The sequence below is a fragment of the Monomorium pharaonis genome, chromosome 7, assembly GCF_013373865.1.
Source record: "Monomorium pharaonis isolate MP-MQ-018 chromosome 7, ASM1337386v2, whole genome shotgun sequence".
NCBI lineage: Eukaryota > Metazoa > Arthropoda > Insecta > Hymenoptera > Formicidae > Monomorium > Monomorium pharaonis.
Window position 1 is genome coordinate 11,942,866 of NC_050473.1, and position 24,597 is coordinate 11,967,462.

The following is a 24,597-nucleotide window of genomic DNA, read 5'->3' on the forward strand; positions in this document are numbered from 1 at the left end:
TATAAAATACTTTCAATATACAAAATAACAAACAGGTCCAGAGGTAAAAGATTTCTATTGTAACATGTGATCTCACACATAGACATATATACATATATGTGGATACATAAATAATAGAATATATAATTCTATTTTGCTATATAATTCATAATTCCTACTTGAGGAAGTACTAAAGATGCAGAAAAATACATTTTCTTACATTAATATAAAAATTTTCAATTTGATTCGGAACTCTCTCGCTTGACTAAATTTTTTTCGATAATCGAATACCATATATATTTTCGTCTTACATGTATTACTGTGATAAAAAAACAAGGTGAATTTTTCATTTAAACTTCACGGGTACTATAAAATCACGAAATTATTTTTTTTGTGGGTTGGTAGTACTTTGACATCTATGCCGAATTTCATGTCAATATATTCAATTGCTGCAGAGCTACACGTGTTTTTGTAAACATACAAGAGTTTTTCGAGTTCTATGTCTGATTTTGTTGGTTCTTCGAGAACATTTCGCCAAAAACTCGACCCATATCGTTCCACAACTACTGTATTCGCCTGATTTAGCACCGTGCAACTTCTGGCTGTTCAACAAACTCAAAAGACCGACACCGTTTCGACTCGATTGACGAGATTAAAGCTGAATCGAAGAAAGTATTGAAGGCCATCCCAAAAACAGACTTCTCTGACTGTTTCGAGGATTGGAAAAAAACTTTGGCATAAGTACATTGTGTCGGACGGGGAGTACTTTAAAGGCGATGAAATTGATTTAGAAGAATAAATATTTTTCATTTTATAAACAAATTCACCTTATTTTTTTATCACAGTAGTACCGTAATGTTGCGACAGTTCACCATCTAGTATTTCGCACGATTATAGGCGTGGTAAGATATCTCGCATTATCGAGAATGGAATAATAACGAAAAAAGGCAAAATCTATAACGAAAGGTGTTATGATACTTCATGAAGGAAGTTTTTGATATCTTAAATTCTGCACCGTCCATTGCATCCCTTGCAAACTATTAATGATTAACGTATTTCAAATACGACGCAACCCATATACCATTCTAGCACTTTCATTGAAATTCTTTTCTAACTATCAATAAATTATAAAATAATATCTATAAAAGATAAGAATTCTATCTTCTGTAGTTTATGAGCTTCAATAATTTTTTTGTATGCTCATAATTGCTAACTCGAACGTTCAAACGAAAAGTGAGTGAAGAATAATTTTCGTTTACAATCGAGATATTAATGATTAATATAAATGTGATTAATAATACATATGTATGATAAATGCTTAAAAATTGCAGTCTTCCGTTAGTTATTTTGATATAGCCAATTATTGCATGTAGTTATACGCATGGTTCGACATAATTTCCCGGGAATAATCCCGTTATTCCGTCCATCACACCCTCCCACCATCCGTCATCATTTTTCTTGAGCACATAGATCACAGAACTCTCTTGAAAACTTAGCTCATCTTCCTTATCCGCGTAATAATCATAAATAGCCACCACTGCAATTACAATTTTTATATTATTACATATTATGTTACTAATATATAATATAGGCTATTGTATTATCCATTTGATGTGCTAATTTATTTATTAGATGTTTAAGAATACGATAGAAAGTTGATTCTGAAATTCTACCTTTCTCTATATAATTCTTTGGCACCCATCCAGGGAGATCTTCCTCATCCGGTACGATCGGCATTATAGCACCCGATGGGGTCGGTCTACCAAACTGTGGATGTTCATCCTGCTCCGGTGGTGGTGGCGGTGGTAAGGGTGGACTATTTGCACCACTACTACGACTAATCTGATGCGACAATCTATGTGGTAGAGTGTGATGTCCGCTGTATTCCGTCATATCGCCTAGTCCGACCAGAGGCGAGGGTGGAGCTGCGATGACAAGAAATATATCAATTTCGTGAGAAATTGTGGGATTGAATAATATTAAATCGGAGATATTATGCACATTCGATATCATACATTATGTTACTTACGAGGCATACTATTATGCTGTTCCTGCACGTACCCCGCGGTGACGCTGGGCGGTGCAGGCGGTGGCGTCTGTGGATGACTCTGCAGGGGATGCACTGTTCCCACTTGCGGCACAGTGTGCTGATTGACGGTATTGACATGCGCGTTATGATTGGTATTGTGGCTTGTGTTGTGGGACGAGTTGTGAGCATGCAATGGTAGAGTGCTATATCCCGGACGATCTCGCCTGGGATGACCGAGCGGATAGTTGGGGGCGTAATGGCTAGGAACTTGGGGTGGGGCTACTGCTGGTGGAGTCCTATATTCGCGCGATCCTTTACTCAATGTTCCTATACACAAAGAACGCCGTCAGATCATTATTCGCTGTATTATATTAAAATTAAGAGACACATAACATCAAATGTGTGACAAGTAAAATTGTGTAACATTTAGAAGCCAAAAGAAAGAAAAAAAACACAGGCATGCAAGCAAGAAGCAGTAAATACCTTTGCGTTAGCGAAATGATTAATTTTTTTTATAACCGCAACTGAAAAAGTACACCTTTACAAGTTTGTGTAGCACTCGTACTATTCTTAGCACCTATGTAGGGTGTCCCAGGGACCATTCCTGGGACACCCTATTCATACAGTATGTTTGGCTACATGTATTACATGTTTACAGCTACAAGTTCTCGTAAATAAATGCAGGAATAAGAAAATACTTTTTGTACTTGTAACAATAACTGTCAAACATTCTGTATGTATAGTATGTATGTATGTATGTATGTATGTATATATGTATGTAATCTTACCAGTTCTCACTGTTTGAGGTGGAGTAGGTGGTTTGGTAGTAGGAGCTGGTCCTACCATAGCTGCACCTAAGCCCGAACCTGTGGAAGCAGCACCTAAACTCTGAACACTGCCCTGACTACCTCCTCTCTGCTTGCTTCGTGGTGTACCACAGTTACGTACGCCATGCCCAATTTCATCTAGAATTGTGTAATCAATGCTCTTCCTGACATACTTAATTGGTTTCTCAGGATTGGCAGGAGCAATGATCTTGTACTGACGAGTTGTTATCTTGTTGGCTGTCAGGACCCCAATCTCCCTCCTGGCTACCTTCTCCTTATGAATCATGACTGTCTGCGCGATATGATTCATCTGACTCTCCATCTCAGCAAGCTGGGACGTCTGCAGGTCCAGCAGTTGAAGAAAGTTGAAAGCCAAAGTATTTATCTGATATGCGACACTGGCTAAAGACTGTGTGGTATAATTTTTTGTCTCCTCCAGAGCGATCCTCTTGTTCTCTGCATGGAAGTAGTTCTCCTCGCAATAATCTGCCACTCTCTCCAGATTTGTGTAACTGTCAGCCAGATTGTTCCTTCCCTCGGGAATCTCATGTCGCAGAAGTGCCGCCAATTCTGCCATGACTTCAGAATCACTGCCCACTTTTGACGACACACAACAGGATCCTGATTCTTCTCACAGCAGAAAAGAAATATTCAGTGTGTTGGAACTTCACCATGGATGGAAATTATTATGTTAGTTCGTGAAGTGCAATGTAATACAAAAATCAAATAGAAATTAAATGAAGCGGAGGCGATTACAAAGGTGTAAATATATTTATCGACGGTTTCATAGCTTCGAACGCTGTCGTCCTATCCTTACAAGGTAGGTGCACTCCAACCGTTTTGCGACGCGAGCGTAAGAGGACGAGATCCGTCGATTTCTAGCAATGAGAACACTCGGTACCTTTTTCACAAAGCGAAGAGAGTAGCTGAGGAGGATGAGAAAAATTAGATTATGACAGGGGCGGCGTCTAAGGGGAAATAGGAAACAAGATGGACAGCAGACTGACACATACACGCGCGCATACACACCACACATACATGCATTGCCTGACGCACGGCTCGGTCCGCTCGCGCGATCACGATTCAGCGCGACGAGGACGCGTACGATGATCAATAGAAGACAAAGAAAGAAATAGAAAAATCAACTAACGGTACTCAGCCATTATCGCAACTATCAGCTACTACCAGCCTCATTAATTCATAATTACCGAGCTCCCGAAATTCATGTAAAAAAAGCGCACAGAAGAATAAGATGGCTGACCGCGACACGTGCGCGCGCGAGCAACTGATAAGTATCGAGACCATCGAGACTATCGAGTCGCCACGATACATCGACAACGTCGGGTTCGTTCTTTCGTTTTTTTTTTACAGCTGTTGCGTGTTTTGCACGCCTTAAATTAAATACTTTCGGTTATGTGATATATTGTACGATACAATTGTGTAGTAAAATTAAAATTAAAGTGAAACCTTGTCGAGTCGTAAACAAATATATAGCATCAAGATAATAATAAAATCATAGAGTTAATATTATTGTATTATGAATCAAATTAAAACATTTTAAATTTTTAACAGTCGCATGAACTTGTATGAGATCAATTTTCAGTAGTGTTTCATTGATAATCAATTGATGGATCTCGAACGAGAATCGCGAGAGGAACACGTGGCCACGTGACCGGGTGTATCGCCGCGACGTATCGATCGTGGCGTTCGCGAGATATCGTACGAATTACAAACGTAACGCTACTATATCATAAATACATCATGATCCCGACTCGACGTCCGAGTGCTGCACATTCCTGTGTATTCGGTTATTTTATAGGCGACATGGGCTCTTTTATGTCCCCGTGAGCGTCTCTGATACTCGTGGCTTGTGTTCGATGCGGCGATCGCATCTGCCTGCTCGTGTTCGGTGTCCGTACCCGTTGCGTTTTCAACTGCGTCACGTTGCACCCGTCGTGAGCGACTATCTGACTGACCGACCGACCGACCGACGAACATAATCCAAGCCGGTGCACAATCTCGGTAAGTACGATTTTCCGGACGATGGATACACAGAAACACACATCACATCGAGACCGTTACGATATTCTGGTCGGCAAAACATTCTCGCGAAATCGGCGAAATTAAAATCTAACCGTTCCAGAACTTAACATGGTTCCACTCACGATTGTCCGCAGATCGACCAACTTGGCAACCGAGACAGCACCTTGAGAGTTTTGAGTTTTCCTTCCGGAAATGAAAGAAATATTGCCTAAATGGCCGAGACGGTTGGTCATTCGAAAAAGTGATCTCTGTTTGAAGTACGTCTAGATAGATTGACTTGCGCAAGTGCAAAGACGTATCACTCGATTGGTTTCGGTATACGCAAGAATGGATGATCTGCTGAAGGAGCTAGAAGCTCTAAAAATTAGAGGTGACTTCTGGGAGGATTCCTCGTGGGTACCATGCATAGACTTGATTCAGAGGAGTTTTGCGCCACAGAGAACAGTCGGAGCAGAACGTCCGTGCGAGGAGAAGGACTTCAGGGAGTACAGGCTTGTTGTGGAGAGAAACCTGCATAATGTCAGATCCATGCTGCAATACATCTGCAGCAGTTGCAGAGAAAAGCGCTTGCAAATCAATTGTTGCACAGATATGGCCAGAACATTCAGCATAAATCTAGTGTTGCTCATAGGAGAGCACGGCGAGAGGAATGTTTGGAACACAGCCGAATGTGTTTCCATTTCCAAAGAATTGCTCGCTCTTTTCTGCGATCTGTACGGCTGTGAAAAGATTTCCCAGTTTTTGTCGGATAAAGAAAATTTTCCTAATTTGCTGCTGACATTAAGACCAAAATTATTAAAAGATACTTGGAAAACTTATCCATCGGCTGTAGCGTGTTACAAATGGATTGTACAAGTAGCAGAAGTGAGTCCAGTTTTGTATTGATCTTATTATTTTATGTATAATAATGTTATTATATGTTATATTGTTTGCTAATATATGGTTTCTTCTTTTTCCACAGAACCTACTTTTGTTTAATTATATTGGAGATGTTTTGCCCACTGCACTAATTATTCTTGACGACTATTTCCCAGATAATGTGTTAATAGGCTTGGAATGTGTTCATCGGATCATACTGCATTCTCATATGGTAAGAAGAGCTTAGTCCTATATATATAGTATGTATACTGTATCTTAACAAGTATCGAATTATTTTTTAAAAATATTTTAGAAAAAAGGATTGGTAGATTCTGGTTATGCCAAACTGATTTATCATGCTTTGGAACTCTTGACTCATCAAAAGGAAGCAAAATACGTTATTCCTTTGTATTACTGTATGGCCAGTCTTTTAGCTACTATGGAACATTGGGATAATAATACTATAAATCTCTTTGAGGTAATGCTATTCTCACAAGATTATTAGAAGTCATACTTCAATACTAAATATTGTTATAATTTGTTACCTTACAGTGGACGACACGCGATGAAGTTCTCTCTACCTTGATACAGAACATGGAATTTGAGCAGAACATTGAATTACGGCGTGCATACATGTTAAGTTTACCTCAGCTTATTACAAATATAGGCTGTGCCAAATGGTGCGGAGTGCTCATTCGCATACTTGCTGAATACTGTGAACATCATACAGATTTAAGGACATTAAAGGCGACATTGGAGGTATGATACATCTTAAGAAATAATACGCCATTCAATATGAACTAAATGAAACTTTGTATTTGTTTACTTTCACTTTTTTTCTTTACTTTTTTATTTTTGTTACTTAGATGGCAAAGACGTTCCTTTTGATGTTTCGTCTGCGAGTAGCTGCACACTGCGCTCCCCTTTATACTATATTTTTGAAGTTGCACTTTGATCTGACGGTGACACCAGTGCTCGATGGAGAAATCATGCAAACTTTGGAAGATTGCATTTGCATGTTGTACCAGCTGTCACCGAATGTAGGCTGTAGGGTAATTAATGATGACCGAATCCGTTCGTTACTCAGAAATTTGCCGGTCGTATGCCAAGGTGATGATATCAAGTATTTCGAATAATTTACGAAATGTGCAACAATTACATATTTGTATATACAATGTATTCTATAATGTGTGAAAATGTGTTGATATTATATTCTCATGTAAGCCTCTATAATGCAGAGATAAGAGCGAAAAGCAAATACGTACTTAGATATTTTATTTGTGATGAAAAAACATCCATATACTATCATTTGTAAAGTAAATGTTGTTGTTAGAATATATTTATTTTATTATCCACAATCTTTGCGGTGTGTATGTGTGTGCGCGCGCGCGTGTGTATGTGCGTGCGCGTGTTTGTGTGTGCGTGCGCGCGCGTGTGTGTGTGTGCGTGCGTGTGTACACACATGTATACACACGTAGTTACGAAAAAAAATCAAGCTTCTTTGAGATTGTTGTACGCATACACTTTTAGTTGATTGATTATATAATTTATAATTAGTAATGAAGTAGTTATTGAATAATCGTTATGTAATATCTGAAGAATTGTATAAAATAGCAATTATACATATAAGATTTAATATATAAATATTGAATTACGTATAAGTGTTGATTGTTTTTTTTTACTTTTTTTCTTTGGATCTTTAAAACACATGATTTTTTCAAATTCGAAGAATCGAGAGTAAAGAGTCAATCTATTTAATTGTATGTGCGTGCAAATCTCTTACTTGTCTGCTTAATGAGTACGGACGATAAAATAATCTGAAAGTTGCACATTAAACTCTAAAAAAAAGAAGTGGATGGTTCTATCATTTCTGTTGTGAGATGTGATTCATTATTCTATATAATGTTTCTTTAGATTTATTTATTTATTTATATATTTTTTAAACTTAGGTATACTTTTATATTAATTGGATTTGTTGTTTAAAAATTAATTTTAAAGACTACAACATATCTGATATCTTGTCAATCTCATATCTTGTCATCCAACTTGTTTTTCAAAAATTGATTAATAAGCATTTATTATGTAATGTTTATAACCAGAGTTGGGAACGTTACCTTAAAAAACTAACGCGTTACCGTTACTCGTTACTTATTTTAAAAAAGTAACGCGTTACCGTTACCGTTATTTAGAAAGTAATAATTAGTTACTTTTTTTGTTACTTTTTTGAAATGCTAAAGTAAAATGTTAGATTATAAAATTACATTATTTAATAATCAATATTAAAACTTAAAACTTTAAACTAGTTTCTAATATTATATAACAAGCTTTGTTATATTAAATTCAATAATAATTATTCTAATTGTTTATATTAATATTTTTAATTTTTTAAATATATTTATCTTTATAAGAATTTATATTGTAATTCACAAATGTCATTTTGTCAAAAATTTTTAATAAACTTTGTTTTTAAAAATTAATGTTAAATAAGCATTCCAATATTTACTGCCAGTATTGAAAATCTATAGTTCACGTTTCATATACACACACATATACTATAGACTTATGGGCCAGTATTCATAGTCGGATCTTATATTTAAGATCATCTTAAGTACTGTCTTAAGATGCCATCAGCCAATCACAGAGCTGTATTAGCATCTTAAGATATTACTTGAGACGATCTTGAAATAAGATTCGACTATGAATACCAGCCTTAGACTTTTAGTACTAGCAGTGACTATCGGAATGCAGCTTAAGATATAAGGTAGAGAATATTTTTTAAACATATATTTAAAATATATTGTAAAATATGAAAATAAATATTTTATAATTGCATTTATTGCACGTAACCTATAATCTAGCAGATAATAGGTTATACATTGTATGTATTTGCGTATTGAAGACGACTATCTAGAGACTTTTAAATCTCAAAATAAAAAGTTCATGCATCGCACCAACAGGATATTTCAACAGGGCATTCTCATGTAACATTGACTTCCAGCGTTCTATATCGGAATATTTTTATCCAATCAAGAATAATGCGCGCCACCAGCACGCGATCTATTGAACAGATATAAAAGATAATAGATGAAAGAACTAAAGTAACGATAAAAGTAACGGCTGAATTCCGTTACTGTAAAAATGTAACAACGTTACCGTTACTGTTACAGACATAAAAACGTAACGATCATTACTGAAAAAAGTAACGAAAACGTTAACGGCGTTACAAGTAACGCGTTACTTCCCAACTCTGTTTATAACTACCATGTTAGATCTGCGCAATATCTATCTTTTACATTTTTTATATTATATATGTCATTGTTTTTTAAATGCTTACTCAATCATTTGATCGTTTATTTTCAATTCAAAGTCGAAAGATCATTAAATGCCGGATTATGCATAATGTTCTAATAATCTTAGTTTTAATGATGAACAACTGTGTTTCCGTTATTTTAATTCCAAATAAATTGTTTAAATAACTTTATTCATTATTCACTATCACTTGATAACGTAATGACTTGACATTGAAGAGCACGTTAAATCAATAGCAAGCAATGTCTAATCAAGCAATTCATATCTTTGTGTTCGGCTTATTACGTTTTACAATTACAAGTTAACTTAAAAACTCGCAAGTTGATTCACGAAACGTTCATTTAGTATCTACTGCTTGATCCATTTGAATCATGTCGCTCTTGATTGTGATATTTACGCTTCTTTTGGTGTATAAACTATACAGATTTGCTTATAATAAACCACCTAATACACCACCAGGTAACATAAATCAGATTTATATATAAATTAATAAATTACTATTATTTTTTAATTGACTTCTTCCAGTTTACACTTCAAAAACATTGCACTGCTTTTATTATTATTATTCATTGAATATCTTCTTGTAATTCAAATTATAAAAAGTTTTTATTTATTATATTATATTGCGTATTAATTTTAAATACGTGTTCTTATGTAGAGAAAAATTCATTAAAGTTATTTTTTATTGTGAGTACTTTTGTATTAAGCTAATTGTTTGTGAAACTCATGTGAGGTAGGTATTATCAGACTTCCGATAATAGGATCTTACTGGTTATTATTATGGGGAAATTACAAGTTTCCACATCTGACTATCGACTATTATGTGAAGAAACTTAAATCCAAGATTATCAGCTGTTACATGGGAAAACATTTCGTAATAATAGTGAACGATTACAAAAACGTGAAAGAAGTACTCGCACGGGATGAATTCGATGGACGAATTACGAATGCGAATTTTATTCTAGATCGATCTTTCAGAAAGGAATTGGGTAATGAAAAATATAATTATTTAGTCATTTTTCACTGTATATACTATTACACATACTATTTCAGTTCATTACACTGTATATAAAATTCTTCTGTGTGAAAAGTATCTAGTATTTTTTCGGGAAGTTAAAAACATTTACGCGTTAATTAAAATATAAGTAACAAATTTCTTTTACAATGGAATAGTAAATAAGTATTATAAAATATATACAGGTATATTTTTCGTCGATGGCGCGAAGTGGCATGAACAGAGGAGATTTGCCCTCCGTCATATGCGCGATTTTGGATTTGGTCGACGCTAAGAAAAACTCGAAAACGAAATCATGGATGAGATGACTTTACTCCTTGATATAATGAAAAACGGACCTATTTATGATGAAGAGAAAGTATGACTATTGTGAAGTATAATAATCTTTTAGTGAACAAAAATAGAAAATCAGACAAAGAAAGAATTTCATTATTTTAGCAAATATTGAAGGGTAATTTGGCGCTTTTCCCGGATATTCTATACGCGTCGGCGGGTAACAATATATGGAACGTTATGTTCGGTCATAGATTTGACAGAAGCGAACATGATATACCTCGACGTCTCTGTCGTGCGGCTGTTTTGTTTGGAAAGTCAAATGATACAACCGGTGGTGCCATTTTCCAACATCCGTTCTTAAAACACTTCGGCAATATGTTCGGCTACAAAAATCACATGAAGGCAAGCAATACGTTAAATAATATCGTCAAGGTATGCTATTTGATGAAGCATTATATTATTGAAGTTTACGTGTGAAATTTTAATATTATTAAATAAACTACTGGGTATATATTACTGTGCTTAAAAAATATGTTCTTAAAATTTTCAGTTTAAATAATACAATGACTCATTTAATCGTACAGAATTTAAATTTAATTTTTTATATCAAACTAAGAAAATGCAGTACATAAAGCCAAATCTTCCCTTCAATAAATTTTATATTTATTACAAATAATTTTTTCTTATTTTATTTATTACATGTGTTTTTAGATGTTTTTTTAAATTCTATATCTTTAAATTTTAATGGAATTAATGAACATAGATTATAAATACTAACTAAAATAATGAAGCATTAAAAATATGTTTGTATTTTGTTAGGAATATCTGACATATCAAAAAAATTTTATGAGCGAGAATGATGAACGGGGATTCATCGATAGATATCTAAAGAAATTAAACGAAGACGACAAGTCGAATAGTTTCACGGAAGAACAATTGATCATTTTGTTAGTTGATATGATGTTTCCCGCTTTTGTTGGGATATCAGGCGTTACTACTCATATTCTCAAATATTTGATGCACCATCCCAGAATAATGGAGAAAGTAAGAAATGAGATAGATAATGTTATTGGAATCGGACGATTGGCTACATGGGAAGATAGAAAAAAGTAAGTTATATGTACAATTTATGAAATGATAATTATTTTTTAATTACGTCAATAAATAAGAAATAAAGAACAAAAACGATAACGTTAATATCAAATGAACATATAATACCGCAAATTAAGATTCTGCAGTTTATAAAAAAATATACGTTAAAGAAAAAAATTACCAATAAGAGCCAGCACTGAATACAAATGTGCAAGTAATTTATTTAGGTTGATGTTAAACGCGGCACGTTCCGGTTTACAATTCGAGTCCTCTTCAGTGCACCGGTACGTGATCGCGAAAATATCTATGGTTGTAATTTGTTATCTTCTAATGGTGTAAAAAAGATGTTCAAAATGTAAAAGATTTTTCTCGTGATGAAATAAGAAAGAAAGATAATCCAAATAAAAAAGGCAGAAAAGTAATATAATCTGTCAGTTACAGTTAAAATGGAGATATAACTTTGTTAATAACTTTGTTAAACAACGTTAATGTTAAAAAATATATATAAATGAAAATGTATAATAAATGTATTTTAAAAATATATGTGTGTAAAAAATATTATATATATATCTTAAATTATTATGTATCCCCAATTTTATTAAAAAAATTTTTATATTGATTATGAAAAAGATATTGTTACATGCGAACGTGGACATAAATAAGAAACACTCATACTTTGAGTAATACAAAAGACTTTATTAGTAAGGAATACAAGCGTTTCACTCAAAAACGTCCGTCTAAGCGCGAGACCGAAATTCCACTCGTTGTTTGCTCGCATTGTCAAGCTCTAAACAGCTGACCAATCTAACGGATGCAACAATGTTTTTCAATAATTCATATTATTTATCACTTTATTATTTTTAATTTTAGTAAAAAAGAAAATAATTATATTTTAATTTATTAATGCTTTTTAAAACAATTTCAAATATGTAGTTAATAAAAATATATAACATTTATGCTTAATTTAGGAAAGAAAAGAAAGAAATGTATTATAATATGTTGCATGATGCTACAAAATCGGTTTAGTTTATCTTATCCTTATATAAGAAGTTAATATTAGTTTCTCTTTTAACGTTAGAAATGTTACTATTATTTTCACATGTTAGCATAAATTTAATTTCAATTTTATTACGTTTAACACAGTATAGACATAAAAAATAATTATATAAAGTATTCTTATTTTATTTTAGTTTGCCTTACTTGGAAGCAGTAATACGAGAAACGTTAAGAATTGAAACAATCGCGCCTCTTGGCATAGTACATAGATGTACAAGAAAAACCACTTTAGGCTGCTACGAGATACCTGAAAACACTCCGATTTTCACTAACTTGGCAGCAATGCATCATGATCCTGACTTGTGGGGCGATCCTGAAGTTTTTAGACCGGAAAGATTTCTGAAGGAAGATGGGCAATTAGCCAAAGATACTTCGCTTTCTTTCGGTTTCGGTAAGTTGATGTACATACATAATCTATCTAATAAAGATTAATCAATTTTACTGAACTTTGTACGTATAAAGTATTATTACATTAGTTTTAATAATGACAATAAGAATAATTTTCTCTCTGTACTTTTATCTAGGTCATCGATTATGTCCAGGTGAAACTTATTCTAGATATAATATATTTGGGACATTGGTTCTTTTGCTACAGAACTTCAACTTTTTTTTTGTTGAGGGTCAACCATCGAGCCTCGAGGATAAGGATTCGGGTATAATCGTCCTTCCCAAAGATCTATGGATACGCTTTGAATCATGTTAATATTTGTTGTTCTCTCGATTAGTAATGTCAATAAGTAAGATGTTACTAATTAAACCAATTACCTTGTGATATGTATAAATTATGATACAATAATAAAAAGTATAACTATATATGAGTTAGAAATTATCTTCCATTTAATAACAATAAAATTTTATTTTGATCGGAAAAAACACATATGTTTATATTTTTCTTTATATTATATGCGTAATTTAATTTAATTTTAAAAAAACCGAAAAGTTTTTTTAAATCATAAAAAATTTGTTGTGAAAAAACTTGATCTTTAATATATAATTAGATGCAAAATTGGTTGTTAACAAAATTGAAATTTTAATTTATTAAGTTTTTTGCGCGCAATTTTTTATTAAGCTAGTTGAAAAAGAAAAACTAAAGGACAGTATTGTATTGTATATTATTCAAATGTATAATATTACAATTTGAAATAATTATGACGTGCCATACTAAGAAATACAAAAAAGATTCTTTCGGGTTGCATTACAAATGTAATACTGTGTTACATATGTAATAATGTATTAGTGGTAAATTTTTTAATTTTAAAGATACCTTAAATCCGCTTGCGGGATACGATTCAAAATCGTATGTAGCTGTTTGCAGTGATTTTGCATTTGTTTTTAGTTCAACCGTTTGCGAGATATAACCATTAAAACAATTCTTTAGTAATGAATGTTTAATTTTAAATTAAACCAAATTAAATACCCAATAAAATTGTACTAATTACTAATATTTTAGAAAACTCGATTAAAGTAATTAGTTTCAAAAAGAAATAATTTTTGAACAATTAAATCTAATTAAATCTAATTAATATCCAATAAACTTAATACTAATTACAAATATTTAAAAAACTTAATAAAAATAGCTGGTTCTAAATCAAATAAATTTTGAAAAACTAAATCTAATTAAATATATTCAAATACCCAATAAACTTGATGCTAATTACAAATATTTTAAAAAAACTGAATTAAAGTGGTTAGTTCAAAAGGAAATAATTTTCCAAAAATTAAATCCAATTAAATATTTAATAAAATTAATACTACACACAAATAATTAAAAAAAAAACAAGATAACTAGTTGTAAAAATGTCCCGTTTTCGCGCAATAATCAGAATGCTGAGAACCCGGTACTTCTTCATTATTTGAAAGGCATCGTCCTTGTTTGGCGGATATTGCTCGTAATAACACTAAGAGATAAACATATAATTTATATGTATAATCTAATATTTTAATGTTATATATAAACGTGTAATATGTCAATAATATTTTTGTAATGTTTTACTGTAATATGTAATATTGTTGTATTTTCGCTGCGATATTACTGTAATATTCCGTGCTATGTGGAATGTACTGGTTACTAATACAACCAGATTTCGCGCAACTACATTGATATAGTTGACATACTAAAGTCAAAAGTCATATCAATCTAGTTATATTTAAACGATGACCATACGCATAATTATTGTTTAAAGATAACTAAATAATGCACATAACTAAATATTGCTTACAACTAAATATTTCTGGTGAACTATGTGAACTAAATCTTTTTTTCCGTGAAAAATAAAAGATGCAAATGTAAAAATCAAATTTTTTAAATAAGCATTTCAAATTTTGCTGATCGCATATTATAGAGCGGTAAATGTGATTGGTAAGTGTTTTAAAAACAAATAAAGCAATGATGTTGAAAACCTTTGAGTATATATACATGGAGGAGAAATTGCTATGGTTTCATGTAGACCGAAAGTGTGTCCAAGATCTGTGCGAGAGAGAAAGGTATATCATCTTTCTCTCTCGCACAGATCTTGGACACACTTTCAGTGCTGGCATTCCTCCTCCATGTATACATACTCAAAGTTGAAAACCAAGCTCCGCAACAAATGTGATCGCGTTTGCGATGTTTATTTCGAATAACCCGTGACTTTTTATCTATTCCTGCTACATCGGTTCCATCAGAGAGATTATTTTCAACAGCGGCACTTTTTATTTGTAATCATAGAAACAAAATGAATGATGATTCTGCCAGAAGTCTGCTATCTCTTTAATCCTAGTTTATATACAGTTTAAATGAAAAAATTCATCTAATACATAAAGATGTATAAGATCTTTTAATAAAAAATTTTTACGTGTCATTGACAATTTTAATCAAATTTTATGTATTTTAATTATGCACATATACGACACACATACATACACCTACCCATAAAATGTATAATTATAATTTCTTGTCAAGAATCAAAAATCTTGATTGATTTTTCTTGATCTTGAAATAGTAAATCTTGTCTTGATATTGTCAAGTACAAAAAATTGGTGTTTTTGTTTGTGTTTAATTATCTCTTATCACGTATCTCTTGTCACGTATCTCTTATCATATATTATTAGTGATTCTTTGTTATAAAATATAAAGTATATTCTTGAATATCGAATATTTTTAATCGTGAAAATCGAGACAAATATTTATAAGTTTCGCGATAATTTTAATCAACAGTTTCTAATTCTAATTTTAGATTAGAGCCGGGACTAGACATTTCGGCGCCCAAGGCAAAAGAAAAATTGCGGCCCTTGAATTAACAAAAACATTTTTCTTTTACAGCATGTAAAATATAATAAAAAATAATATTAATTAGTGGTATTTAATATATTTATATTAATTTAATTGGGACATATAATCACCTGTACAGGTATACATTACAAACATACAGATTTAATAATACTGATGCTAATAAGCATTTTAAAACACTGTAAAAAATTTATTGCAACAAAAAATATCATCCAAACCAAGGTTCAAACCTGGACCTCCCTACATTTCGGTACGGACGTCTTTACCAATTCGAATTTAAAATATATAGAAATTTTCATTGCCATTTTTGCGCTCCTTTAAATTTTTTACATAAGGCAAGTGCCTCGTTTGCCACACCCTAGTCCCGGCTCTGTTTTAGATTATTCATTCAAACACGCGATATATCTACAGTGAGACGCACTTTGATCTGATCAATATTGTAATATTTCTTGCCAAGTATAAATTTAGCAGCGTATGTACTCGAATATGTATAATATCTATAGTTTTATACATATGTATATTTCAAGATTGAGTTCTTTTAAAGTAACTTGTTACCGTTATTCATTTTCATGAAAAAGTAAATCATTACTGTTATAATTTTACTTTATACTTTAAATTAATCGGATCTGGTTTTTAACAACTAATTACTAATTTATTTTCTGGCGCATAATAATTTGATTTTTTAAATATTTATTTTTTATGGTCTTTTGTTTTTAAATTAATCAGACTTGTTTTTAGAAACTAATTATTAAGCATTTATTTCATTAATGGAATAACTTATAATATTTATTTTTTCGTAATACTTTCAGTCTTAAACTGAACAATGCTTGGGATACATGTCTAAATAAATAGATGAATCCTAATTGGAACTCATTTAAACAAAAGAAACAAAACCAATTCCTCGGGATTTGACTGTTTGAAAAAAACTATCTATATAATATAAAGTATTAATTCATTGTATGGGTATTAAGTTATAAACCATTTAACAAATTCTGCAGTCAAAATTTTGCAGTTTTTTTACAAAATGATAATTATAAAAATTTAGTGTACTGAAAGTGTTAAATGTTTATCTTTTACATTCTTATACTATCTATATTTTCAGACTAATAGATCTGTTTTTTAAAAGCGTAACCATTTATTGTTTTACGTAAATAAGATCAAAAGTTAAAAGTAACGTCTTATGCAAATATTTGTTCTAATTACATCTTTTATTTTGATTCCAATTCTGAGAAAAATTGTTAAAAAAATTTTACTTTACCCATTATTGTTTATTATTAATAGCACAGTAACTGTTATCATCGGGGGAAGAATATAATTAAACTGAGGACATGTTATATCCATCAGTTCAAATCTATCTTATCTTCCCTTCCCGCCTGCAGTTGTTGCGTAAAAACGACTTAAAAAGCTATACAGATCCATGAACCAATTATTTAGTAACTTTATTCTGTTCAAATCATGTCGCCGCTTTTAATCGTAATATTTACACTTCTTTTGGTATATAAATTATATAGATTTGCTTACGACAAACCGCCTAATACACCTCCAGGTAAGTCAAATAAGATTAATATAAATTGCTAAACTTGTTTTTAATTTCGATTCCTTCCAGTTTGCGGTATTAAATCATATTACATTGTTATTATTATTACATTGAATATTCTTTCTCTGATTCAAATTATAAAAAGTTTTTATATATTATATTGTATGTTTATTTATTGCATATATATATATAAAATATATAATAATATGTATATCTCTACTGAAAAAAAATCACGTCACGAAATCACATAACAAAATTAGGTAACAATTTAAAACATTTTGTTACGTGTTTGGTCGGCGTTAATTACGTGATTTGTTACGTAATTTCGTTATGTAATTTCGTGACGTGATTTTTTTCAGTAGAAATATATACTCTGCTATTCAAAAATAGTGTTTTGTATTCACAAAACTTTATGGTGAATTCTGCTTTGCAAAAATCTCGGATTAGATTGTAGTCAATACTTTTCAGTGCGACATTGAGAATAGAACCATGAACTCTGAATCTGATAACAAAGCAGAAGAAGTGAATCTTTTTTAATGCGAGGGTTCGCATTCATTTGAATGCCTCTTATTGCGATTGAATGCAAAGAATGTCAAGTTTAGAGTCAAGTGAATACTTTTAATTGCAAGAATTAATATTTGAAATGAATTGAATCCTCAAAAAACAGAATTTAGATTTTTAATTAAATTTGATCTAATATTTTCGAATTCTGCTTTTTGCAAAATGTTAATATTTTTTAAATCTTTTTAATCCGACATTTTATGCAGAATATATATCCACATACTATATTCTTTAATAAATATTTTTGTGACATTGATAAAATTTTATTTAAGTTATTTCAAATAAATTGTGTTATTATAATTATTGTTTCCATTTTTTAAATTTATCCGAGATAGGTATTATAAGAGTTCCGATAGGAGGATCCTACTGGCTATTGTTATGGGGAAACTATAAATTCCCACATTTGACCCTCAACTATTATGTCAAGAAATTGAACTCGAAGATTATCAGCTGCTATATGGGTAGTTTCTTTGTGATAATAGTGAACGATTATAAAAGCATAAAAGAAGTACTCGGTCGAGATGAATTTGATGGGCGAATTACAAATGCGGATTTTCTAAAAGATAGAGCTTTTGGGAAAGAATTAGGTAATAAAATGCGGCAAAAAAATACAATTATTTATACATTTTTTTGCATATATGCAGTATGTAATTCTCTTACGTGTAGAATTACTTATATTTCTTTTTGAAATTGTATGCATTTACGTGATAATGTAAAAATTTTTTTATGACAGAATATCAAATAAATACATTATAAAATTCTACACAGGTATTTTTTTTGTCGACGGTCCGAAATGGCATGAACAGAGGAGATTTGCCCTCCGTCATATGCGCGACTTTGGATTCGGTCGACGCCAGGAAAAGCTCGAAAGCGAAATCATGGATGAGATGACTTTACTCCTTGATATAATGAAAAACGGACCTATTTATGATGAAGAGAAAGTATGACTATTGTAAAGTATAATAATCTTTTAGTGAAGAAAAATAGAAAATCAGACAAAGAAAAAATTTTGTTATTTTAGCAAATATTGAAGGGTAATTTAGCGCTCTTCCCGGATATTCTATACGCGTCGGCGGGTAACAATATATGGAACGTTATGTTCGGTCATAGATTTGACAGAAGCGAACATGATATACCTCGACGTCTCTGTCGTGCGGCTGTTTTGTTCGGAAAGTCAAATGATACAACCGGTGGTGCCATTTTCCAGCACCCGTTCTTAAAACACTTCGGCAATATGTTTGGCTACAAAAACCATATGAAGGCAAGCAATACGTTAAATAATATCGTCAAGGTATGCTATTTGATGAAGCATTATATTATTGAAGTTTACGTGTGAAATTTTAATATTATTAAATAAACTACTGGGTATATATTACTGTGCTTAAAAAATATGTTCTTAAAATTTTCAGTTTAAATAATACAATGACTCATTTAATCGTACAGAATTTAAATTTAATTTTTTATATCAAACTAAGAAAATGCAGTACATAAAGCCAAATCTTCCCTTCAATAAATTTTATATTTATTACAAATAATTTTTTCTTATTTTATTTATTACATGTGTTTTTAGATGTTTTTTTAAATTCTATATCTTTAAATTTTAATGGAATTAATGAACATAGATTATAAATACTAACTAAAATAATGAAGCATTAAAAATATGTTTGTATTTTGTTAGGAATATCTGACATATCAAAAAAATTTTATGAGCGAGAATGATGAACGGGGATTCATCGATAGATATCTAAAGAAATTAAACGAAGACGACAAGTCGAATAGTTTCACGGAAGAACAATTGATCATTTTGTTAGTTGATATGATGTTTCCCGCTTTTGTTGGGATATCAGGCGTTACTACTCATATTCTCAAATATTTGATGCACCATCCCAGAATAATGGAGAAAGTAAGAAATGAGATAGATAATGTTATTGGAATCGGACGATTGGCTACATGGGAAGATAGAAAAAAGTAAGTTATATGTACAATTTATGAAATGATAATTATTTTTTAATTACGTCAATAAATAAGAAATAAAGAACAAAAACGATAACGTTAATATCAAATGAACATATAATACCGCAAATTAAGATTCTGCAGTTTATAAAAAAATATACGTTAAAGAAAAAAATTACCAATAAGAGCCAGCACTGAATACAAATGTGCAAGTAATTTATTTAGGTTGATGTTAAACGCGGCACGTTCCGGTTTACAATTCGAGTCCTCTTCAGTGCACCGGTACGTGATCGCGAAAATATCTATGGTTGTAATTTGTTATCTTCTAATGGTGTAAAAAAGATGTTCAAAATGTAAAAGATTTTTCTCGTGATGAAATAAGAAAGAAAGATAATCCAAATAAAAAAGGCAGAAAAGTAATATAATCTGTCAGTTACAGTTAAAATGGAGATATAACTTTGTTAATAACTTTGTTAAACAACGTTAATGTTAAAAAATATATATAAATGAAAATGTATAATAAATGTATTTTAAAAATATATGTGTGTAAAAAATATTATATATATATCTTAAATTATTATGTATCCCCAATTTTATTAAAAAAATTTTTATATTGATTATGAAAAAGATATTGTTACATGCGAACGTGGACATAAATAAGAAACACTCATACTTTGAGTAATACAAAAGACTTTATTAGTAAGGAATACAAGCGTTTCACTCAAAAACGTCCGTCTAAGCGCGAGACCGAAATTCCACTCGTTGTTTGCTCGCATTGTCAAGCTCTAAACAGCTGACCAATCTAACGGATGCAACAATGTTTTTCAATAATTCATATTATTTATCACTTTATTATTTTTAATTTTAGTAAAAAAGAAAATAATTATATTTTAATTTATTAATGCTTTTTAAAACAATTTCAAATATGTAGTTAATAAAAATATATAACATTTATGCTTAATTTAGGAAAGAAAAGAAAGAAATGTATTATAATATGTTGCATGATGCTACAAAATCGGTTTAGTTTATCTTATCCTTATATAAGAAGTTAATATTAGTTTCTCTTTTAACGTTAGAAATGTTACTATTATTTTCACATGTTAGCATAAATTTAATTTCAATTTTATTACGTTTAACACAGTATAGACATAAAAAATAATTATATAAAGTATTCTTATTTTATTTTAGTTTGCCTTACTTGGAAGCAGTAATACGAGAAACGTTAAGAATTGAAACAATCGCGCCTCTTGGCATAGTACATAGATGTACAAGAAAAACCACTTTAGGCTGCTACGAGATACCTGAAAACACTCCGATTTTCACTAACTTGGCAGCAATGCATCATGATCCTGACTTGTGGGGCGATCCTGAAGTTTTTAGACCGGAAAGATTTCTGAAGGAAGATGGGCAATTAGCCAAAGATACTTCGCTTTCTTTCGGTTTCGGTAAGTTGATGTACATACATAATCTATCTAATAAAGATTAATCAATTTTACTGAACTTTGTACGTATAAAGTATTATTACATTAGTTTTAATAATGACAATAAGAATAATTTTCTCTCTGTACTTTTATCTAGGTCATCGATTATGTCCAGGTGAAACTTATTCTAGATATAATATATTTGGGACATTGGTTCTTTTGCTACAGAACTTCAACTTTTTTTTTGTTGAGGGTCAACCATCGAGCCTCGAGGATAAGGATTCGGGTATAATCGTCCTTCCCAAAGATCTATGGATACGCTTTGAATCATGTTAATATTTGTTGTTCTCTCGATTAGTAATGTCAATAAGTAAGATGTTACTAATTAAACCAATTACCTTGTGATATGTATAAATTATGATACAATAATAAAAAGTATAACTATATATGAGTTAGAAATTATCTTCCATTTAATAACAATAAAATTTTATTTTGATCGGAAAAAACACATATGTTTATATTTTTCTTTATATTATATGCGTAATTTAATTTAATTTTAAAAAAACCGAAAAGTTTTTTTAAATCATAAAAAATTTGTTGTGAAAAAACTTGATCTTTAATATATAATTAGATGCAAAATTGGTTGTTAACAAAATTGAAATTTTAATTTATTAAGTTTTTTGCGCGCAATTTTTTATTAAGCTAGTTGAAAAAGAAAAACTAAAGGACAGTATTGTATTGTATATTATTCAAATGTATAATATTACAATTTGAAATAATTATGACGTGCCATACTAAGAAATACAAAAAAGATTCTTTCGGGTTGCATTACAAATGTAATACTGTGTTACATATGTAATAATGTATTAGTGGTAAATTTTTTAATTTTAAAGATACCTTAAATCCGCTTGCGGGATACGATTCAAAATCGTATGTAGCTGTTTGCAGTGATTTTGCATTTGTTTTTAGTTCAACCGTTTGCGAGATATAACCATTAAAACAATTCTTTAGTAATGAATGTTTAATTTTAAATTAAACCAAATTAAATACCCAATAAAATTGTACTAATTACTAATATTTTAGAAAACTCGATTAAAGTAATTAGTTTCAAAAAGAAATAATTTTTGAACAATTAAATCTAATTAAATCTAATTAATATCCAATAAACTTAATACTAATTACAAATATTTAAAAAACTTAATAAAAATAGCTGGTTCTAAATCAAATAAATTTTGAAAAACTAAATCTAATTAAATATATTCAAATACCCAATAAACTTGATGCTAATTACAAATATTTTAAAAAAACTGAATTAAAGTGGTTAGTTCAAAAGGAAATAATTTTCCAAAAATTAAATCCAATTAAATATTTAATAAAATTAATACTACACACAAATAATTAAAAAAAAAACAAGATAACTAGTTGTAAAAATGTCCCGTTTTCGCGCAATAATCAGAATGCTGAGAACCCGGTACTTCTTCATTATTTGAAAGGCATCGTCCTTGTTTGGCGGATATTGCTCGTAATAACACTAAGAGATAAACATATAATTTATATGTATAATCTAATATTTTAATGTTATATATAAACGTGTAATATGTCAATAATATTTTTGTAATGTTTTACTGTAATATGTAATATTGTTGTATTTTCGCTGCGATATTACTGTAATATTCCGTGCTATGTGGAATGTACTGGTTACTAATACAACCAGATTTCGCGCAACTACATTGATATAGTTGACATACTAAAGTCAAAAGTCATATCAATCTAGTTATATTTAAACGATGACCATACGCATAATTATTGTTTAAAGATAACTAAATAATGCACATAACTAAATATTGCTTACAACTAAATATTTCTGGTGAACTATGTGAACTAAATCTTTTTTTCCGTGAAAAATAAAAGATGCAAATGTAAAAATCAAATTTTTTAAATAAGCATTTCAAATTTTGCTGATCGCATATTATAGAGCGGTAAATGTGATTGGTAAGTGTTTTAAAAACAAATAAAGCAATGATGTTGAAAACCTTTGAGTATATATACATGGAGGAGAAATTGCTATGGTTTCATGTAGACCGAAAGTGTGTCCAAGATCTGTGCGAGAGAGAAAGGTATATCATCTTTCTCTCTCGCACAGATCTTGGACACACTTTCAGTGCTGGCATTCCTCCTCCATGTATACATACTCAAAGTTGAAAACCAAGCTCCGCAACAAATGTGATCGCGTTTGCGATGTTTATTTCGAATAACCCGTGACTTTTTATCTATTCCTGCTACATCGGTTCCATCAGAGAGATTATTTTCAACAGCGGCACTTTTTATTTGTAATCATAGAAACAAAATGAATGATGATTCTGCCAGAAGTCTGCTATCTCTTTAATCCTAGTTTATATACAGTTTAAATGAAAAAATTCATCTAATACATAAAGATGTATAAGATCTTTTAATAAAAAATTTTTACGTGTCATTGACAATTTTAATCAAATTTTATGTATTTTAATTATGCACATATACGACACACATACATACACCTACCCATAAAATGTATAATTATAATTTCTTGTCAAGAATCAAAAATCTTGATTGATTTTTCTTGATCTTGAAATAGTAAATCTTGTCTTGATATTGTCAAGTACAAAAAATTGGTGTTTTTGTTTGTGTTTAATTATCTCTTATCACGTATCTCTTGTCACGTATCTCTTATCATATATTATTAGTGATTCTTTGTTATAAAATATAAAGTATATTCTTGAATATCGAATATTTTTAATCGTGAAAATCGAGACAAATATTTATAAGTTTCGCGATAATTTTAATCAACAGTTTCTAATTCTAATTTTAGATTAGAGCCGGGACTAGACATTTCGGCGCCCAAGGCAAAAGAAAAATTGCGGCCCTTGAATTAACAAAAACATTTTTCTTTTACAGCATGTAAAATATAATAAAAAATAATATTAATTAGTGGTATTTAATATATTTATATTAATTTAATTGGGACATATAATCACCTGTACAGGTATACATTACAAACATACAGATTTAATAATACTGATGCTAATAAGCATTTTAAAACACTGTAAAAAATTTATTGCAACAAAAAATATCATCCAAACCAAGGTTCAAACCTGGACCTCCCTACATTTCGGTACGGACGTCTTTACCAATTCGAATTTAAAATATATAGAAATTTTCATTGCCATTTTTGCGCTCCTTTAAATTTTTTACATAAGGCAAGTGCCTCGTTTGCCACACCCTAGTCCCGGCTCTGTTTTAGATTATTCATTCAAACACGCGATATATCTACAGTGAGACGCACTTTGATCTGATCAATATTGTAATATTTCTTGCCAAGTATAAATTTAGCAGC

At 30.8% G+C, this 24,597-nt stretch overlaps 4 protein-coding genes across 7 annotated transcripts; 3 read left to right on the plus strand and 1 right to left on the minus strand.

The window, feature by feature from the left end:
• Nucleotides 1–36: 36 nt before the first annotated feature.
• On the minus strand, nt 37–4,133 carry LOC105838171 (abl interactor 2). Of its 3 annotated transcripts, none has more exons than XM_012683518.3 (5): nt 4,044–4,133; nt 2,797–3,462; nt 2,009–2,335; nt 1,653–1,904; nt 37–1,516 (listed from the first exon to the last, which is right to left on the minus strand). In XM_012683518.3, the coding sequence occupies exons 2-5, from the start codon at nt 3,410–3,412 to the stop codon at nt 1,353–1,355; spliced, it is 1,359 nt and encodes a 452-aa protein (XP_012538972.1). In that variant the 5' UTR covers nt 3,413–3,462; nt 4,044–4,133; the 3' UTR covers nt 37–1,352. The 3 variants fall into 3 exon arrangements, with proteins under 3 accessions (XP_012538972.1, XP_012538981.1, XP_036145989.1); XM_012683527.3 differs by having other exon boundaries at nt 3,986–4,119; XM_036290096.1 differs by lacking the exon at nt 4,044–4,133 and adding an exon at nt 3,986–4,004 and having other exon boundaries at nt 2,797–3,761.
• Nucleotides 4,134–4,593: 460 nt separating this feature from the next.
• LOC105838181 (TELO2-interacting protein 2) lies at nt 4,594–7,587 on the plus strand. Of its 2 annotated transcripts, none has more exons than XM_012683547.2 (6): nt 4,594–4,857; nt 4,979–5,742; nt 5,840–5,968; nt 6,050–6,214; nt 6,289–6,495; nt 6,603–7,587. In XM_012683547.2, exons 2-6 carry the CDS (start codon nt 5,206–5,208, stop codon nt 6,870–6,872), a joined length of 1,308 nt encoding a protein of 435 aa, XP_012539001.1. In that variant the 5' UTR covers nt 4,594–4,857; nt 4,979–5,205; the 3' UTR covers nt 6,873–7,587. The 2 variants fall into 2 exon arrangements, with proteins under 2 accessions (XP_012539001.1, XP_012538992.1); XM_012683538.2 differs by having other exon boundaries at nt 5,013–5,742.
• A 512-nt stretch (nt 7,588–8,099) lies between these two features.
• LOC105840914 (probable cytochrome P450 304a1) lies at nt 8,100–13,297 on the plus strand. The gene is given in 7 exon segments (XM_036289825.1): nt 8,100–9,504; nt 9,783–10,034; nt 10,246–10,418; nt 10,499–10,768; nt 11,156–11,445; nt 12,619–12,875; nt 13,009–13,297. Coding segments are annotated over 7 exon segments (1,509 nt in total). The 5' UTR covers nt 8,100–9,416; the 3' UTR covers nt 13,188–13,297.
• A 3,253-nt stretch (nt 13,298–16,550) lies between these two features.
• LOC118646611 (probable cytochrome P450 304a1) lies at nt 16,551–21,670 on the plus strand. Its single transcript, XM_036289883.1, has 7 exons — nt 16,551–17,298; nt 18,186–18,437; nt 18,619–18,791; nt 18,872–19,141; nt 19,529–19,818; nt 20,992–21,248; nt 21,382–21,670. Exons 1-7 carry the CDS (start codon nt 17,208–17,210, stop codon nt 21,558–21,560), a joined length of 1,512 nt encoding a protein of 503 aa, XP_036145776.1. The 5' UTR covers nt 16,551–17,207; the 3' UTR covers nt 21,561–21,670.
• The last annotated feature ends 2,927 nt before the right edge of the window (nt 21,671–24,597 follow it).